Here is a 21,580-nt window from a genome sequence, read left to right on the forward strand (position 1 = left end):
GGTGCTGGACAAAATGAATGTCCAGGGAGCCTTCCGGGTCTTCTTGAAGGGTGTTTACAATAATCCACAGGCCCGCGTTCACTCCTCAGGATTTCTGTCAGATCCCTTTCAATTGCATAAAGAAACTCGGCAGGGATGCCCCCTGTCGCCATTGTTATTCAATCTAGCACTGGAACCTATGGCTAGATTCCTGGAGGAATCCGATATGTTCAGAGGTATTCAGGTAGGGTCTCTGGCAGTTAAGTTAGCCTTGTTTGCTGATGACGTTATACTTTTTATGTCAAATCCTCAAGAGCATTTAATGCCGGTTTTTCACTTTTTACAGGAATTTGGGCAATGCTCGGGATATAAAGTCAACCTAGCTAAAAGCGAACTGCTGGAGTTGGGCAAACCATTGCCTAAGACCTTTTGGCAATCCTTGGGATGTGGGATATCCCCGGTTGAACACTGCATTACTTATCTGGGCATCAAGATAGGGAAGGTGCCAGACACCCTGTATGGCCTAAATTATCCCCCGTTATTTAAAAAAATACAAGCGGAACTCACCCGATGGTGCCAATTGCCGTTATCCCTCTTGGGGAGGTGCCACCTGATTAAGATGGTTAGTTTCCCCAGATTGCTATACCCCTTTCAAACGCTTCCTCTCCTATTGAAACATGTGGATGTCTCTAAACTGACTTCCACATTCACAAAATTTATATGGGCGGGAAAAAGGCCTCGCATTGCACTCACCAAGCTCATGATGGGCAAACAAGAAGGGGGTTTGAACTTCCCGAACATCAGGGGATACAACGTGGCATGTCTTTTTCGTCATGTAGTAGATTGGCTTCACGAAACGAGCCATTATTCCAACATAGATCTGGAGGGGGGAGTATGCCTCACCCTGGAACCTGAAAGCTTTGCTACATTGTAGAGTTGCTTCTCTTCCGTGCCGTCTCAAAACCTCCATTGTATTGAGAGACACAGTTCTAGCTTGGAAAGCGGTACGTAAGCATTTTGATCTACCTCCCCTGGTATCTAAATATATGCCGTTGAGCGGACATCCGGAATTTCTACCAGGAGTAGGCAAGGGAGACAGATTTGCCTCTTGGGGGACGGTAGGCATCAATAACGCAGGGGATCTTATGCATATAGAGGAAAGGAGATGGTTAACCGGGGCAAAAATCACCACTAAACTCAGACCCCTAGAAGGTAGGGTTAATTTTTTACAAATTCTTCAGGCACGAGCATTTTGCACCTCTAGGCTCAGGGATTTGAATAAGGAAGCCACCTCGCACACTCTAGATGAGGTCATAGGTCCAACGACTGGGCGTGCGACTATTTCAGGGTTGTATAGAGCACTGGGAGATGGTTTTGTTCGTCCACAATCAAGGGTTAGTTTCAAAGTCTGGGAACGGTGGACTCATGATCCAGGTATAGGTGAGATCATATTGGGGGGTTGGGAGACGGTACGGAAGAGTGTTATAAACGAGAGCTGGAGGGAAACCTATTTTAAATTGATGCATTCGGCTATATATGGCTTTAATATTTTGCCTTCACAATCTTTCCCCGACCGCATTATGTGTTGTACCAAATGCAACACCCCCCCTGACGAATTTAAGGCATGGAGTATGGGGGTGTGTTCATACGTATCGATTTTGGGGGATGGTACACAAATATATTGCGGATCATTGGAAACCAAATCTCCCAATGACGCCTCAAGCGCTACTGTTCCATCAGGCGTGGCCATCGGAGGAAGAGGGTGCTCGAGGGGTGAGATCACCTCCCCTGCTGGTGCACGCGATTTTATTGGTGGCCTTGAGATGCCTCCTGAGTAAATGGCTGGAAACAGACACGCCGGGGTTAGACCTGATCGTGTCTCGTCTGAAACAGTTATTAGTTCTAGAGAGGGTGGAGGTGGAAAGACGGAAGGAAACGGGAACCAAGAAGCTATTCGCTAAATGGAAAATATTCATAGAATCGCAGTGCACAGCAGCCGAGGTAGTGGAAATTGTTACGCCTTTCAGGCACACAGAGTGGTATAACAGCTCTTGGCAGGCACTTTAGGTGGTTTGCAACTTTGATCTAGTCAGGGTATAAATGAAACGTAGCTACTCATTGATGACCTAAGTCGTGTCGGGGATGGGGGAAGTCATGTTTTCGGTCTATATGAAGATCGACACTTATGCCATGTTTGTATGTTATGTTATGTTTTATTTAATTCAAGGTTAATTTAATGACAGTTGAGTGCTGCGCACTCATGATGCAACCTCTGCGTGAAATGTTTGTAAGAAAATGTGAAAACTGTTAATAAAAAATGATGTTTTAAAAAAAAATTAAAAATAAAGTAAAAACAAAGTAATATTAAATAAAAAAAATACACATACACATGAACCTTTTTTACAATAAACATTAAAATAAGTCTCAAAACATAAAATAGTCACATATTGGGTATCGGCGCGGCCGTGATAATCTTCACAACAATTTTTTTGCATCATTTATGATGTGCACACTGTAAAAAAATAAAATAAAAATTGCTTTCTTTCACTTATTGTTGGGCACGAAGTGTGATGAATTTAACCTCCATGTGCCTCACATTAATAGTAATTAACAGGTTCCCGACCGCTGGCTGTATTTTTACGGCCAGCGGTCAGGGTCTCTGAAGTCCGCCATATAGACTAATTACGGCGGCACTTCACAGACTGTGCACGCGCGATCGCGTGCACACTACTCTATGCCCTGGCTGTTGCTAACAGCCATGGGCACTGGGCAGAATGTCAGGGGCCAATCTTTTGGCCCCTGAACATGTGATCGCTGTGACAACCAATCACAGCGATCACATGCATTTGTACATATAAAACAGTGTGCACGCGATCGCGTGCACACAGCCCTGTGCCCACGCTGTTACCAACAGCTCTGGGCACTGGGCAGAGTATCAGGGACCAATCTGATGGTCCCTGAACATGTGGTCGCTGTGAGAACCTATCACAGCGACCACATTTGTTTTATTTTGATTTTTCTAGCAGCAAATCTCCTGCCTCTTTTCTTCTCCTCAAACATTGTTTCAGTTTGAGGAGATGAAGAGACTCGAGAGAATTGCTGGCAGAAGATTACAGTGAAAAAAAATACAGTTACACTATAAAACATTCTCTGTATAGATAGATTTCTATCTATCTATACAATCTATCTATCCATCTATCTTTTTTTCTATCTACCTTTCTTTCTTTTATTCTATTAGAATAGGCAAGTAGGGAGTATATAATTATATATATATCCACATATATATAATATATATAGCAATAGCGGTTTATTTTTTTGTTAGCGGTAGTGTAGATATATATACCAGTTAGTTTGTGTGTTTTATAAAAAAAAAAAAAATGTGTTTAGTTAGTGTTAGTGACGTTATGACGAGGAATTTGCTTAGCGCCGAGGAGGCATACGCCATGCTGTGGTCTGAGTCGGAGACCGCATCAGAGATGGCGTCAGAGTTGGAACCTGTTTTGGGCAGTGACGATGATAGTTTCACTTCAGGTTCATCTTCAGGGGACGTTATCCCTGACGCAGTTGAAACTGCAGAACATGAAAGTGCAGGGCCAAGTAGCGCTGTAGCACGGGACAGCCTGGTCCCTCCAGTCCAGGCTCTTGTATGGGCACCTGCCCCATCTTTTGGGCCTAGAATCCACGGATTTACTGGCACTCCTGGCATAACCGTGGACAATACAAATTTTGTCCAAATGGATTACTTCCATTTATTTATAACGGACGACATCTAATTGTCCACGAAACTAATTTATATGCCACTCAATATATAAGGCAGAAACCTTCATCCACCCAAGCCAGAGATTGGACGCCCACCAATTTGCAGGAATTAAAAATTTTTTTGGGGCTCACCCTAAATATGGGTATTGTCAAAAAGCCCTCCATTAGGTCTTACTGGTCAACAAGACCCGCCCAAGCCACCCCAGTATATTCTGCAGTAATGCCCAGGTCTCGTTATGATACAATAATGAGGTTCCTCCACTTCAACGACAACGCACAGGCCCCCCCAAGTACCAAACCGGGATCGGTTGTTCAAAATTAGACCACTGATAAATTCCCTGAATAATTTGTTTCTGCAACTCTACACCCCTGAGCAGAATGTAAGTGTGGACGAATCCCTCCTCAACTTCCATGGAAGACTTAGCTTTCGCCAATATCTACCTTCCAAAAGGGCAAGATATGGCGTTAAGCTTTATAAACTGTGCGAAAGCGGGTCAGGATATACCACCGCCTTCAGGATTTATGAAGGGCGGGACCGCTCAATAAATGTTCCTGGATGCCCCCCTGATCTTTCCACCAGCAGCAAAATTGTGTGGGAGATAATGCAGCCTCTGCTTCACAAGGGGTACCACCTGTACTGCGACAATTTTTATTCTAGTGTGCCGCTGTTCAGGCATTTGCATGCTGCAAGGACTGGGGCATGTGGTACCATGCGCAAAAACCGAATTGGTTTTCCACAGCAATTAGTGGGGAAGCGCATGGTAAAGGGGGACTCCTGTGCTTATGCATCTGAGGAATTGCTGGCGGTCAAGTATAGGGATCGCAAAGATGTATATGTGCTAAGCACGATTCATACTAAAGGAACAGTGGCAGTAAGGGAAAGAGGGGCAACATCGGACAAGCACAAACCAGTGAGCGTGTCCGAATATAACAAGTACATGGGGAGGGTGGATTTAAGCGACCAGGTTTTACAGCCCTATTTAGTAAAGCGAAAAACAAAAACCTGGTACAAAAAAGTGGCCATTTATTTGTTACAGGTGGCAATCCACAATTCATTTGTGCTCTACAAAAAAAACAGAGGCAGAGACACATACCTGGATTTCCAGGAGAAAATTATTGAAGGCCTCATATTTTATGTTCAGGACACCAGAGAATGCCCCCAGTCTGAGGATGTCACGCGACTGACTGAAAGACACTTCATCAGTCGGATTCCCCCAACACCAACCAGAAGCAACCCCCAGAAAAAGTGCCGCGTTTGCAGAAAAGACGGGCACCGCAAAGATTCCAGATATTTCTGTCCTCCATGTCCCTCGCAACCAGGCCTGTGCATTGAGCCTTGTTTTAAAAAATACCACACTGTTCTGAATTATTAGATTTTAGTTAATTCGTTGAAAATATATTTGCCCTACATTACTTTTTTATTTTTCCCCTGATTTTACTCCAAGGGTGAGGGAGGGAATGGGTGGGTGGGGGGTGGATGTCATGTTTGCCTATTTTCTAAAGTTCATCTGCTGGAGAGCTCCATTTGCATAAACCTGCAATTTCTTATTTTAGAAAACCCCAAAAAATAAATTCCCATTATACCCCTAGATGAATATTTTGGGATTTCTGCTTCAAGAGCAGATATTTTGGAAGTGTTATAGAAACTCTGTTGAGTTTTGTAAAACCAGCTTTGAAAAAAAAGCGATTTGTGAAATAAGCTTCTTCTATCGTCCGCCCTCCTACATCTCTATGTGATAATAAGGCCCACATATTTGGTATCCCCATGCACAGGAGAAGTGGCAGAATGTGAAAGGAGATGAATTTTGTCCGTGGTCTATACCGTGTGTGAAAAATACTAGCATAAACTGACGCATTTGCTAAAAAAAAGCTAATTTTCTTTTGTTCCATCTTATTCAAGAAACTTCAGAAGAAAACTGGACTGTCTAAAAATATGATAAACCCCTTGAAGGAAACCTTGTGGGGTCTACTTGTGTGAATGAAGTAATTTATGGGGTGTTTCTAATGTTTCAGCAGCATTACACCCCCAAGAAAACCGTATGCGGCTATAAAATCAAATGCAAAATTCCTGGACCGAAAAGGCCAAAAAGCCTCCTTTTATGCCAAGCCCTGGCACATGCCCGCACAGTGAATAAGGCACATATATTTGGTATCCCCATGCACGGGAGAAGTGGAAGAATGTGAAAGGAGATGAATTTTGTCTGTGGTCCATACTGTGTGTGAAAAATGCTACCATAAACTGACACAATTGCTAAATTCTTGAATTTTTTTCCAATTTTGCCCACTTTAGAGAAAAAAATAAAAATGATATATACTGACAAATGCCACTAAAACAAAGCCCTATCTGTCCTTTAAAAAGAGTGTAAAATTCAAAGATGAACTTTATTCACCTGCAGAGTTATATTGTGAAATTTGCTCTAGTCATTTAGCTGTAAAACAACCTAGTCCTTAACCGGTTAACCCCATCATGTACCTTACACATTAACCCAACATGATGGGATTAATTACTATTTATGTGAGGCACATTCAAAATTTATCGCGCCTCACATCAGAAAATGGAAGAACTTTTTTTTATTACTGTTGGCAATGTATTTACAGCCCTATTTAGTAAAGCGAAAAACAAAAACCTGGTACAAAAACCAGTTGGCAATGTATCGTTTTGGTATCAAAATCACAATACTACACGAAGTATCGGTATCGAAGTCCAAATTCAGGTATAGTGACATCCCTAGTGTGGACCCACTTGGCCGTATCGCGTAGCGGGATAGCAGCTGGCCAACTAGGTACAAGACAATGTCTATAGTCCAGAACGGGTACCTGAGGCAATGTAGACAGTAGCAGAGACACAACTTGACTTTCACTGTAGATGGCTTAGTAGATGCAGCGGAACACAACACAACTTGACTCGCTGTAGATGGCACAGTAGATGCAGCGGAAGACACTTGACTCTCACTGTAGATACGATATCACGGGTTACAGGGTACAGGCAGCAGGAACGGGTAACACTGTTAACTGGAAAACACTGGGAGACCATTTGCAAGACAAACTTTAGGTATACAACAACGCTCAGGCAAGGATCAAGTGGGCAGAGCCCTTTTTATAGTCCAGCAGCATTCTGGGGTAATTATTGAATGACAGCTAAACGCGTACTGGCCCTTTAAGGCCGGGCACGCGCACCCTGCGGGAAACAGTCCCAGAACCTGGAAGTGAGTGCCGGCATCTCCCTGGAGGGAGATGTCGCCGAGAACACAGATGTCCATGGCCGGGGCCGTCAGAGGGTAAGTCTGAACGACGGCCCTAGGCCATAGACGTTCCAACGTTGTGCAGTGAATACAAATGGACATGAATGGAGAGAAGTGTATGATGCTGATTGGTCACTGATTGGTCAGCGCCATACACTTCTCTTCACAACGCCCACTTGGTCAAAAGGTAAAACATGCCAGTTGTCTATTAAGAAACTAATTCGGATAAATCTAAAATTGCTCATAACTTGCTCAAAAATGATTGTTTTTTAAAATAAAAAACACTGCTGTTACCTACATTACAGCGCCGACCAGATTATGTAGGCACTTATAATGTGGTGACAGAGCCTCTTTAAGTCCATGAGCGCAGATTTTCAGTGTGCATGAGCGCTTTAAGTTTTTCTGAGTTTATCGTAAGTAGAGATATTGAAGATGTGGATTTGGGGTATTCTTTTCTAGCACAGAGTGTCCTGAGGAAATTGCCTGCAATGAGTTAGCTAAAGGCTATGTTCACACAGAGTATTTTGGGGGAGGAATATCTGCCTCAAAATTCCGTTTGGAACTTTGAGGCAGATATTCCTCTCCCTGCACGCCGATTTTCGCGGCGATTATCGCGCCATTTTTCGCCCGCGGCCATTGAGCGCCGCGGGCATAAAACAGCGAGAAATACGCTTTCTCCTGCCTCCCATTGAAGTCAATGGGAGGTCAGAGGCGGAAGCGCCCGAAGATAGGGCATGTCGCTTCTTTTTCCCGCGAGGCAGTTTTACTGCTCGCGGGAAAAAGACGCCGACGCCTCCCATTGAAATCAATGGGAGGCGTTCTCGGGCCGTTTTTGCCGAGTTTTGCGACGCGGTTTCCGCGTCAAGAAACTCGGCAAAATACCCCGTGTGAACATAGCCTAAGATAGACAGCCACTATTTGTTGTGAAAGTAAGCATTGTGATATGTTTTCTGGGATCAGTTTGTTGGTTTAGTCTGGATTAAAGAACTAAATGTAAAAAGTAATTACTTTTTATTTTGTACTCGGTTTAGGATTATGTTGTTGAAATGTCCTCTAAAGAGATTTATCATCATTATGACCTTAATGTATTCAACCTCTGCCCAGTATTGATTATTGTAAGAACATAATCAGAAAAATGAATCCATCGAGCCCATGTCTTAGTCCGAGCCAAAATGAACAATATAGATTTTTTTTTTCCCACAGAGATTATGATAAGCAGTCAAACGAGTGACAAATTACTGTCTGAAGTCCTAGTTAAGGATTTGAGCTAAACATTTCCAATAAAAATGATGTTCCATTGTTCAGATGCAAGTTCATAAATGGGTAGTGTTAGGAATGAGAAGGCTACGTCCAGTGTTATATCCCTTGTGTATGACATACGATTTCTCAGTAACTTCTAAGTGATGGTGTGACATGATCATTTATCAAGTAGAAGCTGCATAAAAAGGAGCAGGTCCCTCTAGTAATAGTTATTGAAAGGCTGGAAAGTGAGAGCACTTTATTAGAGACAGGAAGGCAATATACAACTAGAGCGTATCCAAAGAAGTAATCATATTTCACCACAGGATTAGACTATTCTAAGATAAACATACACTGGGACCAGCATGTTCTGGGTCATTTATCAAGTGAGTAGCAGTTAGCAAAAAATGCTTCAGAGTAGCAATATATTTATCAAAGGCTGGTGCTACAAATTGTGCGTTTCTTTGTAATGTATCACTTTCTCCTTTCCCTGATGAACATTATTAATCTAAAAACCACAAAAATAAACACTAATGCCCTGAGATTTTTTCAATATGTGTTATAAAAATTGGAGTGAAGTCAGGGAACAGTGATAAAGACTTCAAAACATAGTTTTCTGTATGCCTCATTTGGATTATTTTTTTTCTAAAGTGTGGTGGTTAGTTAGTGCAAAAGGCTGACTTCTAGCAGACCATTAAAGGGGTTTTCCCATCAGGGACATTTATGAGATATCCACAGAATATTTAAAAAAAATGGAGTTTTAAAGTAGCACAGGTCCCGAAAGCTGGTGCGGTATCACGCTGTCAAGTCAGATAAACCCGATCTGGCATGATGTAATTAATCCTCAAAGAAATGGTGGTTGGACAACAGCACACGTCTCCAAGTGTTGAATAAAATAAATATATTTATTTGTCAAAACATCCAGCAAATATTTGCAACCTTTTGACCCATAGTGAGTGGAGGGTCTTTCTCAAGCCTAACATAATATCTAAAAACATCCTCTTAACTGGTTCCGGGCTGCTGGCTGTGTATTTACGGCCAGCGGTCAGGGTCCTTAAAACCCGCGCCATAGACTATTTATAGCGTGGCTTTTAGCTTGCTGCCCGAGCGATCGGGCAGCTGAATGTCGGGTCTCCGGCAGTCAGTGACTGCCGGGTACCCTGAGGAGAGGATAGAAGCAGCTTTCGCTGCTTCTGTTTTCTCCAATGTCTTTTACACAGCGCTCAATGAGCGCTGTGTATAGGAATAGAGGCAGCGGCCGCGCCGCTGTCTCGATTGTACCCAGTGATCATGTGACTGGTCACATGATCGCCGGGTGCCGTTAGTAGCAGACTGCTGCTGGGACTTACTAGACCCAGCACAGCCCTATTAGTGAGAATAGTCACTATGAGAGGGCTGATTTCCTCTTTAACTGGGGCTGTGCAGCCCCAGTTACAGTGTAAAAAGATGGTGTAAAAGAAAGAAAAAAAATATATAAAGTCCCCCAAAGGTATTTTCTGACCTTTTGAGGGACAGACCATAGTAATAAAAAAATAAAAGTAAAGTAAAGCGCAAAAAAAATTAATAATAAATGCACATAAAATCCCCACCCTCAAAAAAACGTCGTCCCCCGCCAATCATTGTCGTAACGCTAGCCCTGAGCCAATTACCCTAATATAGACATGTAACATATTAAAATTTCCGGTAGACAATGACGATCACAAATAAAGGGTCTATTTTAGGGTAAAACTATATTATTACCAAAAAAAATAGCTGAAAAGTAAAAAAGCTTATTTTTTTTTTACTATTATTTTCACATTTTAAGCCTAAAAATGCTAAAATAGCAAAAAGTTACATAGTGTACATAGTGACAAGTTTAGAGATTGTTACTATGTACTAATATAAACAAAAAGGGTTATTAAAAATGTACCCCCTCCCCTTTGACTCCATTGGTAGAATATAGTCACGTGACTTGTTGCATGGTTACAGTGTCCCTTATCGGTCTGTGTAAGAGGACCCTTACTGTATTTCTCCCATAAGTCTAGGGTCTCCCTATGGTCCCATCATCAGTCGTGCATCTCTTGCACCTTCAGCACAGACAAATTATTAATTTCATTTGTATTAAATAATTACTTTTTAGCTTTGGGTCAGATGACCTGTATCACTGTCTACACCTACCGTAGTGGTCACTATACTAGATACACCTGCTCACCAGCTTGTTAATGCCAATATCTATCAGCCAATCAGGTAGCAGCATTCAAAACCTACAAAAGACCATAAGGAATACAAATGTCCCAAATCATATAAATATGTGTATCCAATTTATTGACATAAAATAACAGACAAGAAATGACAGTAATACGATCAGTTAAAACAGGAGAAAAATAGCATAAGATTACAAGTCCGTATAGTGTAAAGTAGGGCTGGGCGATTATAATCAAAATCACGATTGACATGTAACCTCGATTACGATTAATGAACAATTATTTATTACACCCCCAATTTGCATGCTACGCCATTGAATTAATATTTATCCCTTGAGCCTGCTGTATACTACTGTATATAATATACCCCCTGACACTGCCCCCACACAGTATATTGCCCCTATAGCGCTCCCAACACAGTATAATGCTCCTAGAATTGCCCTCCACACAGTATAATGCCCTTATAGCTTCCCTCACACAGTATAATGCCCACATAGCTGCCCCCACACAGAAGAATACCCCCATAATTGCCCCCATATCTGCCCTCCACAGAATAATACCCCCATAACTTCCCCTGTAGCTGCCCTACACACAGTATAAAGTCCCCCACAGCTGCTCCCACATAGTATAATGCCCCCATACAGTCCCAATAGTGCCTAATAAAATATATACTCACCTACTTTGTTCCAAAGACAAGTGGAGGAGATCCCTCTGCTCCTCTGGACTGTGTGGCTCGGTGCAGACAGGCGCGATTACGTCACTGCTTCACGCCTGTTTGCGCCGAGCCATGCGCATCCGGCCCTACATAGTGAATGGTAGCGCAGGGACCTTACGGCTCCCTGCTCTACCATTTGGATTCAACTGCATCTGCTTCCTGAGGATTCAGATACAGTTGAAGCGGGAAAAAAACACTAAAATACCGAAATGCGCAAGATGACATAGGTTAATTGTGCTGAATTTCGGTTTAGTTTTTCTTCCGATCAATTGTAGTATATACTAACAACCATACATAGCGTGAATATTATAACAATGTCAGCCAGATAAAGTCGATATATTGTAAAAAGATGTACAAGATGCTCAGGCATGAGACCATGTAAGACCACTCTATAATAAAAGTATAAGGTGTGTACATGAAATAGCAGCGTATAAAACTAAGGGTGATTGTATAAGTATAAAGGAGAGAAAAGTATATCACTCCCAATAAATATCCACCCGTGATGCAACTAGGACAAATAGATTGCTGACACTTGGTTAAAAAAAAATCAAGGACATATTTATGTGTGAGAGGTATCAAGGAGGACAAACACTTCAACGCATGTTTCGCTAGACCTAGAGCTTCATCAGGCGGCAACATAATAACATGGTAAAGAGGGTCAGTTGTCATTCAGACCAAACACTAGAATGAGAAAGAAATGTGTGACTTTCACTGTGGAACGATTGTTGGTGCCAGGCGGGGTCGTTTAAAGAGGCTCTGTCACCACATTATAAGTGCCCTATATTGTACATGATGTGATCGGCGCTATAATGTAGATTACAGCAGTGTTTTTTATTTTGAAAAACAATCATTTTTTACGGAGTTATGACCTATATTAGCTTTATGCTAATGAGTGTCTCAATGGACAACTGGGCGTGTTTTACTTTTTGGCCAAGTGGGTCTTGTACAGAGGAGTGTATGACGCTGACCAATCAGCGTCATACACTTCTCCATTCATTTACACTGCACATAGCGATATAGCTATATCGTTATGTGCAGCCACATAAACACACTATAACATTACTGCAGTGTCCTGACAATGAATATACATTACTTCCAGCAAGGATGTGATGTGTATTCAGAATCCTGACCATTTCTCTGCACTTCTCTGTGAGTTACAGCACAGCACAGCGAGATCTCGCTGTAAATGACAGTTTACAGCGTAATCTCGCGAGACTACGCCTGCTATGCTGTAAATCACAGAGACGTGCAGAGAAGTGGTCAGGATTCTGAATACACATTCCGTCCTGGCTGGAGGTAATGTATATTCCTAGTCAGGAAGTAATGTTAGTGTTTGTGTATATGGCTGCACATAGCGATATAGCTATATCGCTATGTGCAGTGTAAATGAATGGAGAGAAGTGTATGACGCTGATTGGTCAGCGTCATACACTCCTCTGTACAACGCCCACTTGGTGAAAAAGTAAAACATGCCCAGTTGTCCATTGAGAAACTCATTAGCACAAAGCTAATATAGATCATACCTCTGTAAAAAATGATCGTTTTTCTAAATAAAAAACACTGCTGTAATCTACATTACAGCGCCGATCACATCATGTACAATATAGGCCACTTATAATGTGGTGACAGAGCCTCTTTAAGTATCTCAGCAACTTTTCATCTGATGGAGAGGAGAATGGTCAAGCTGGTTCAAGCTAAGAAACCGGAAGGCAGCAGTAAGGCCTCATTCACACGACAGGGTTTCCCGGCCGGGTGCCGGCCGTTCATAAATCACCCGGCTGCATTAGGAATAATAGACCCCTAATGGGGCTATTCACACGACCGATTTTTTGATGGCCGGGAAAACCCCCCCGGCCGCCCGGCTCCCATAGAAGTCTATGGGGCCGGGTAATACACGACCATCACCGGAATGTGCCCCGAGTGATGGCCGGGTTTTCCGTGGCTTGCGCTCTATCTCCTCCTCCTCACAGCGCAGAGTGCATGTGAGGAGGAGGAGTTGATGTGTGGCAGGGCCGGGGTGTACAGCAGGTGGAAGGGAGCGCCGCGCTGGCTCCCTTCCCCTGCTTGTTTTAAAAGCGCCCTGGCCCGGCGACACCTTCCATGGCGCCGCTAGCAGCTGCTGCGGCTGCTACTACTGTAGCGACGCCACTATAGCAGAGCAGGGAGGTATCTCCCCGCTCTGCTATGTGCTAGCCCCACTTTGGCTCCTTGAAGGAGCGGAATCCCCGTGTTTTCGGGGATTCCGCTCCTGGACAGAGCGCTTGATGTCTCTGTCCATATCTGGGCAGTGACATCAGGGGAAACTCCTGAAGTGGAATCCCCGAACAGGAGTTGCCGCTGATGTCACTGTCCAGATCTGCCCGGCCCGGAACGGATGCAAAACTTTATGCAAACTGGCCGGGCAAAATGGCCGATTTTACCGGCCGATACTCTGGCTCGGGCGGGACCCGGTCGTGTGAATCCCGCCTAACTCAAATAACAGTGTATGACAATAGTGATATACAGCATGAATCACTTTGAAGTGGATGTCTATACTGGTTTTCACTTCTGTGAGCTAAAGAGGCTCTGTCACCACATTATAAGTGGCCTATCTCCTACATAAGGAGATCGGCACTATAATGTAGGTGACAGCAGTGCTTTTTATTTAGAAAAACAATCTATTTTTACCACTTTATGAGCGATTTTAGCTTTATGCTAATGAGTTTCGTAATGCCCAAGTGGGCGTGTTTTTACTTTAGACCAAGTGGGCGTTGTACAGAGGAGTGTATGACGCTGACCAATCCTTGACCAATCAGCTTCATACACTTCTCTCCGTTCATTTACACTGCAGATAGCGATATAGCTATATCGCTATGTGCAGCCACATAAACACACTATAACATTACTGCAGTGTCCTGACAATGAATATACATTACCTCCAGCCAGGACATGTCTATTCAGAATCCTGTCACTTCTGTAGCGTCTGTGATATTTACAGCAAGGCAAGTGTAATCTCGCGAGATTACGATGTAACCTGTCATTTCAAACGAGATTAGGTTTGCCTTGCTGTAATCTCACAGAAAAGATTCAGAAGTGCTCAGGATTTTGAATACACATCACGTCCTGGCTGGAGGTAATATATATTAATTGTCAGGACACTGCAGTAATGTTATAGTGTGTTTATGTGGCTGCACATAGCGATATAGCTATATCGCTATTGCTGTATAAATGAACGGAGAGAAGTGTATGACGCTGATTGGTCAGTGTCATACACTCCACTGTACAACGCCCACTTGGTCTAAAGTAAAAACACGTCCACTTGGGCATTAAGAAACTCATTAGCATAAAGCTAAAAATCGCTCATAAAGTGGTAAAAATAGATCGTTTTTCTAAATAAAAAGCACTGCAGTTACCTACATTATAGCGCCGATCTCCTTATGTAGGAGATAGGGCACTTATAATGTGGTGACAGAGTCTCTTAAGAACATGTTACAATGGGCTCAGGTTCACCAAAAGTGGAAGTTATAGATTATAAAAAAAGTTTCCTTGTCGACTGAATCTTGCTTTTAAAGAGGCTCTGTCACCACAATATAAGTGGCCTATATTGTACATGATGTGATTGGCGCTGTAATGTAGATTACAGCAGTGTTTTTTATTTAGAAAAACGATAATTTTTTACGCCGTTATGACCTATATTAGCTTTATGCTCATGAGTTTCTCAAGGGACAACTGTGCGTGTTTTACTTTTTGACCAAGTGGGCGTTGTGGAGAGAAGTGTATGACGCTGACCAATCAGCGTCATACACTTCTCTCCATTCATTTACTCTGCACATAGCGATATAGCTATATCGCTATGTGCAGCCACATACACAAACACTAACATTACTGCAGTGTCCTGACAATGAATAGCAAACATAGAATGGCGACAGCACCCTGCGACACTAATGCCACCTAAACCACTAAATATAAATAAATATGCACTAAAGCTAAATCTACTTACAAATAGGGAGGTTCTTAGTGCACATTTTGATCAAAAAGTGTTAGCCCACCTGCCACGACAAGGCGACCTCTGTAAGGTGGGGACCTACTCTGCACATACACCCAGAACTGGGACTAAGCCTACATATATACCTGGGGATGGTAGGATCCAGCATTGAACTGATTAAAATCACCCAGGGCAGAATGGGAGGAGTGCAAGAACAACAAGTGGAGGCAGTCACTAACCCCACATATATGGATCACATAAACACAGCAAAAAGTTGAACAGCACATTCCAACTAAATGACACAAAATGTATGCAGGTGCAAGAACACCCATGACTGCAGATATACAGCAAACATAGAATGGCGACAGCACCCTGCGACACTAATGCCACCTAAACCACTAAATATAAATAAATATGCACTAAAGCTAAATCTACTTACAAATAGGGAGGTTCTTAGTGCACATTTTGATCAAAAAGTGTTAGCCCACCTGCCACGACAAGGCGACCTCTGTAAGGTGGGGACCTACTCTGCACATACACCCAGAACTGGGACTAAGCCTACATATATACCTGGGGATGGTAGGATCCAGCATTGAACTGATTAAAATCACCCAGGGCAGAATGGGAGGAGTGCAAGAACAACAAGTGGAGGCAGTCACTAACCCCACATATATGGATCACATAAACACAGCAAAAAGTTGAACAGCACATTCCAACTAAATGACACAAAATGTATGCAGGTGCAAGAACACCCATGACTGCAGATATACAGCAAACATAGAATGGCGACAGCACCCTGCGACACTAATGCCACCTAAACCACTAAATATAAATAAATATGCACTAAAGCTAAATCTACTTACAAATAGGGAGGTTCTTAGTGCACATTTTGATCAAAAAGTGTTAGCCCACCTGCCACGACAAGGCGACCTCTGTAAGGTGGGGACCTACTCTGCACATACACCCAGAACTGGGACTAAGCCTACATATATACCTGGGGATGGTAGGATCCAGCATTGAACTGATTAAAATCACCCAGGGCAGAATGGGAGGAGTGCAAGAACAACAAGTGGAGGCAGTCACTAACCCCACATATATGGATCACATAAACACAGCAAAAAGTTGAACAGCACATTCCAACTAAATGACACAAAATGTATGCAGGTGCAAGAACACCCATGACTGCAGATATACAGCAAACATAGAATGGCGACAGCACCCTGCGACACTAATGCCACCTAAACCACTAAATATAAATAAATATGCACTAAAGCTAAATCTACTTACAAATAGGGAGGTTCTTAGTGCACATTTTGATCAAAAAGTGTTAGCCCACCTGCCACGACAAGGCGACCTCTGTAAGGTGGGGACCTACTCTGCACATACACCCAGAACTGGGACTAAGCCTACATATATACCTGGGGATGGTAGGATCCAGCATTGAACTGATTAAAATCACCCAGGGCAGAATGGGAGGAGTGCAAGAACAACAAGTGGAGGCAGTCACTAACCCCACATATATGGATCACATAAACACAGCAAAAAGTTGAACAGCACATTCCAACTAAATGACACAAAATGTATGCAGGTGCAAGAACACCCATGACTGCAGATATACAGCAAACATAGAATGGCGACAGCACCCTGCGACACTAATGCCACCTAAACCACTAAATATAAATAAATATGCACTAAAGCTAAATCTACTTACAAATAGGGAGGTTCTTAGTGCACATTTTGATCAAAAAGTGTTAGCCCACCTGCCACGACAAGGCGACCTCTGTAAGGTGGGGACCTACTCTGCACATACACCCAGAACTGGGACTAAGCCTACATATATACCTGGGGATGGTAGGATCCAGCATTGAACTGATTAAAATCACCCAGGGCAGAATGGGAGGAGTGCAAGAACAACAAGTGGAGGCAGTCACTAACCCCACATATATGGATCACATAAACACAGCAAAAAGTTGAACAGCACATTCCAACTAAATGACACAAAATGTATGCAGGTGCAAGAACACCCATGACTGCAGATATACAGCAAACATAGAATGGCGACAGCACCCTGCGACACTAATGCCACCTAAACCACTAAATATAAATAAATATGCACTAAAGCTAAATCTACTTACAAATAGGGAGGTTCTTAGTGCACATTTTGATCAAAAAGTGTTAGCCCACCTGCCACGACAAGGCGACCTCTGTAAGGTGGGGACCTACTCTGCACATACACCCAGAACTGGGACTAAGCCTACATATATACCTGGGGATGGTAGGATCCAGCATTGAACTGATTAAAATCACCCAGGGCAGAATGGGAGGAGTGCAAGAACAACAAGTGGAGGCAGTCACTAACCCCACATATATGGATCACATAAACACAGCAAAAAGTTGAACAGCACATTCCAACTAAATGACACAAAATGTATGCAGGTGCAAGAACACCCATGACTGCAGATATACAGCAAACATAGAATGGCGACAGCACCCTGCGACACTAATGCCACCTAAACCACTAAATATAAATAAATATGCACTAAAGCTAAATCTACTTACAAATAGGGAGGTTCTTAGTGCACATTTTGATCAAAAAGTGTTAGCCCACCTGCCACGACAAGGCGACCTCTGTAAGGTGGGGACCTACTCTGCACATACACCCAGAACTGGGACTAAGCCTACATATATACCTGGGGATGGTAGGATCCAGCATTGAACTGATTAAAATCACCCAGGGCAGAATGGGAGGAGTGCAAGAACAACAAGTGGAGGCAGTCACTAACCCCACATATATGGATCACATAAACACAGCAAAAAGTTGAACAGCACATTCCAACTAAATGACACAAAATGTATGCAGGTGCAAGAACACCCATGACTGCAGATATACAGCAAACATAGAATGGCGACAGCACCCTGCGACACTAATGCCACCTAAACCACTAAATATAAATAAATATGCACTAAAGCTAAATCTACTTACAAATAGGGAGGTTCTTAGTGCACATTTTGATCAAAAAGTGTTAGCCCACCTGCCACGACAAGGCGACCTCTGTAAGGTGGGGACCTACTCTGCACATACACCCAGAACTGGGACTAAGCCTACATATATACACACTATAACATTACTGCAGTGTCCTGACAATGAATAGACATTACCTCCAGCCAGGACGGGATGTGTATTCAGAATGCTGACCACTTATCTGCACGTCTCTGTGATTTACAGCATAGCAGGCGTAGTCTCGTGAGATTACGCTGTAAGCTGTCATTTACAGCGAGATCTCGCTGTGCTGTGCTGTAACTCACAGAGAAGTGGTCAGGATTCTGAATACACATCACGTCCTGGCTGGAGGTAATGTATATTCATTGTCAGGACAGTGCAGTAATGTTAGTGTGTTTATGTGGCTGCACATAACGATATAGCTATATCGCTATGTGCAGTGTAAATGAATGGAGAGAAGTGTATGACGCTGATTGGTCAGCGTCATACACTCCTCTGTACAACGCCCACTTGGCCAAAAAGTAAAACACGCCCAGTTGTCCGTTGAGAAACTCATTAGCATAAAGCTAATATAGGTCATAACTCCGTAAAAAATTATTGTTTTTCTAAATGAAAAACACTGCTGTAATCTACATTACAGCGCCGATCACATCATGTACAATCTAGGCCACTTATAATGTGGCGACAGAGCCTTCGTTCAGGCTGTTGGCAGTGTTTTAATGTTTTCGGAAATGTTTTTTTGGCACACATTAAACTCTCTTAATTCCAGTTTATCCACAGCCTAACTCCGTATTGTTGCTGCTCATTTGACTATGACCCCAGTCTTCCCATTATGTATCGGCTACTTCATGTCACAAAGCATACATCATCTCAAGCTAGTCTCATTAACACGACAATGTGTTAATTGTAGCCCAATTGCCTACACAATAAACAGGTGTGAATCAAATAAATCATCTTTGATGATCCTTCGAGCATTAAAATGCCAGTGGCAAATTTTGTAATTCTGCTTATAGCAGTATATTAGTATTATTAGTATATTTAAGAGGGTTGGCCACTTTGTATTAAATTCTGAGTCATGTAAACCACGGAAGCTGTTAGTTTCTTTTTGTAACTGAAACCAGGACACAGTTCCGTATCAGCCACAAACGGATACTATCAGTGCCTGATGGACCCAGTTATATGACAAACCCCATTACTTATTATGGGGTTTGTCAGGTTCCGTCGCAGTACCTGTATTTTTGACGGCAAGAATAAGGCCGCAGTCAGCGCTATTCTTCCTGTCAAATCTGATGGGGTCTCTGACAGGGGCTCCACAGAGTTTGCACAGTCTGAGACGAAACTGACACGGGAAGTGAGGCAGGCTGGGATATGCAGTTTTTAGACAGAAACACAGGGCTGTTTTACCTTGGACCATAGATCCTACCCACAGAATCCCGCTGCAGTAGATAAACAATGCAGTTATGGAAGAAGGAGAGATAATGACATTGTAAGTAAAATTGTTATACTGTGACATGGAGGACATCGTTTTACTTATCATTTCTTACTAGTGACTAACTCCTTTAATTACCTTTGTAAAATATTACTTGTTCTACCGTTTGCAAAGACTGCCTTTGATTTTTTTTTTTATAGGATCTGGAATTTGTGCTAAGCAAATGGCCACGCCTGTGGAGGATGGATCTCACTGGAAACCCAATTTGCCAGAAACCAAAATATAGAGATAAAGTTATAGTCATCTCAAAGGCACTTGGTAAATTAATACATAATTTTCTCTTTTATCTGATAGAAAATGTATGTTAATTAAAATATTTTATAAATAAATTGCTCTTTAAAGGGATTTGTTCAGGAGGTCCCCTACCCTAATTTACTTACCATGCATACAAGGCACAGATTGACTTGTACAGAACCTGTTTTCCCTGGTGAATGCTATATGTTTTTAGCATACTGCTATTTTTCAGGCAAACAACTACTTCACATGCAGAGAGAGATGCAAAAAAAATAAGCTGTCTGAGATCGAGTTTAATCAAGCCAGTCCTGTTTATAGTCAAGGCCTATTAGTTGTGCTTTGGCTGCCTGCCAGAGTTAGAACAATATATATTATATATAGAAAAGGAGTCCTATGTATGTACTTTAATGCTCTTTACCAGGAGAACAGTTTCCACACAGGACACCCATTTTCTGTGCAGGAACCCATTTTAAGTGTTTTGTATACAAGGTAAGTAAAATAGGGAAGGGGGCCATCTCACTAGTCCTCTAATGGTTTAAAACACAAAGCTTTTTTTCCATTTAGACTTTTTTTATTTATTATCTCTGTTTTTATCACTTTCTACTCACTGATCTAGTAATGCAAAAGTATGATTGCTAAGTCAGTTTGATATACTGTACATTTTTACAACAGAAATCCTGGACGGTAGAGAAATCAAGGAAATAGCCAGGAAGTTCTTATTGAACTGGAAAGCCTCAAAAGATGCCAGGAAGAAAAGTAGAGAAGAGAATTTGGCTGGTCGATTAGTATTTCAGCAATTCTGTAAGCCACGTAATTAGCTGACAATTGTTTGTCATTGAAATCTGTACATTTTCACGCAAATGTAGAGGCTTGTAGTTTAACAACAGCTGGAGGAACACGGGTTAAAACCACTGATCTAGGTTAACCTCTCCCATGTCTCTGTTGCATATTTAAAGTTATTATAATTTTTGTTTATATGCATCTATTAAATCAATCACACAAGGTTCTATAAAACTGGAGTGCAGTCGAGGTCTGAATGGGCTATTCCCATCAAAGACATTTATGGCATATCTATGGGTGATGGGATTTCACCGACCCCTGTGCCGTCTGGTGAGGCAGCATCATGTTCATAAATTCTCAAACTTTATAAGTGATTTAAGTTATTCACCAGAATAAACCAGGCTCTTTTAGTAGGAAATGGGGTATGTTCTATAATGTTTTCCTTAAAACAATAGGAATTTGTCATAGAACTATGTGATGAGTTTCCTTTAATGGAAAGGAAACAGACCTTGGTGTACAGTATTATAGGAAACCTTAATTTTTTTCATCATGACTTTGAGTATGTCCCTTCAAAATGCCAAACTGTGGTGACTAAAACAAACCATAATTGTCCACTACACAAACAGCAAATTTTGAAGCCCAGTATTTCCACTAGAGGAACGATCAGCTTTCCTGACATGTCCGTTGTAGTAAATACTTGTATTCCCCATGATATAACAATTCTGCAGCATCTTTTCTTGGAGCTAGCACTGTCGTTCCTCTGTTATTCCTCCTAAAAACTTTTGAAGAAATTAACAACTGTGAGTTACCAGTTGAGGGGGTATCACTACACAGTCTGACAATGTCCAATCAGTGCTCACAATCTCCGACTGTGTAGGGACCCACCCATTTGACAAGGGGTATGGTAACCCAGATGTCAATTTATTCATACATTTCCAGGAGCAATAACAAAGGTGCGGCACAATGCAGAGTTCTACAAAAAGATGTTCCATAAA

The 21,580-nt window shown here is 42.3% G+C and overlaps 1 protein-coding gene across 6 annotated transcripts in view; it reads left to right on the forward strand.

Annotated features, from left to right (window-relative positions):
- The window catches only part of PPP1R42 (protein phosphatase 1 regulatory subunit 42), a 125,026-nt gene that overhangs the window by 40,464 nt on the left and 62,982 nt on the right, over window positions 1-21,580 (forward strand). For all 6 annotated transcript variants that reach the window (XR_012847624.1, XM_075826154.1, XM_075826152.1 and 3 more), the window contains exons 6-7: window positions 19,712-19,829; window positions 20,478-20,606. Coding sequence is in view for 5 of the 6 variants with exons in the window: in XM_075826154.1 (XP_075682269.1) it covers window positions 19,712-19,829; window positions 20,478-20,606 (247 nt within the window). In the remaining variant the exon portion in view is untranslated. The remainder of the gene's footprint in view (window positions 1-19,711; window positions 19,830-20,477; window positions 20,607-21,580) is intronic.

This window comes from Rhinoderma darwinii, chromosome 5 (genome assembly GCF_050947455.1).
Source record: "Rhinoderma darwinii isolate aRhiDar2 chromosome 5, aRhiDar2.hap1, whole genome shotgun sequence".
NCBI classification, from domain to species: Eukaryota; Metazoa; Chordata; class Amphibia; order Anura; family Rhinodermatidae; genus Rhinoderma; species Rhinoderma darwinii.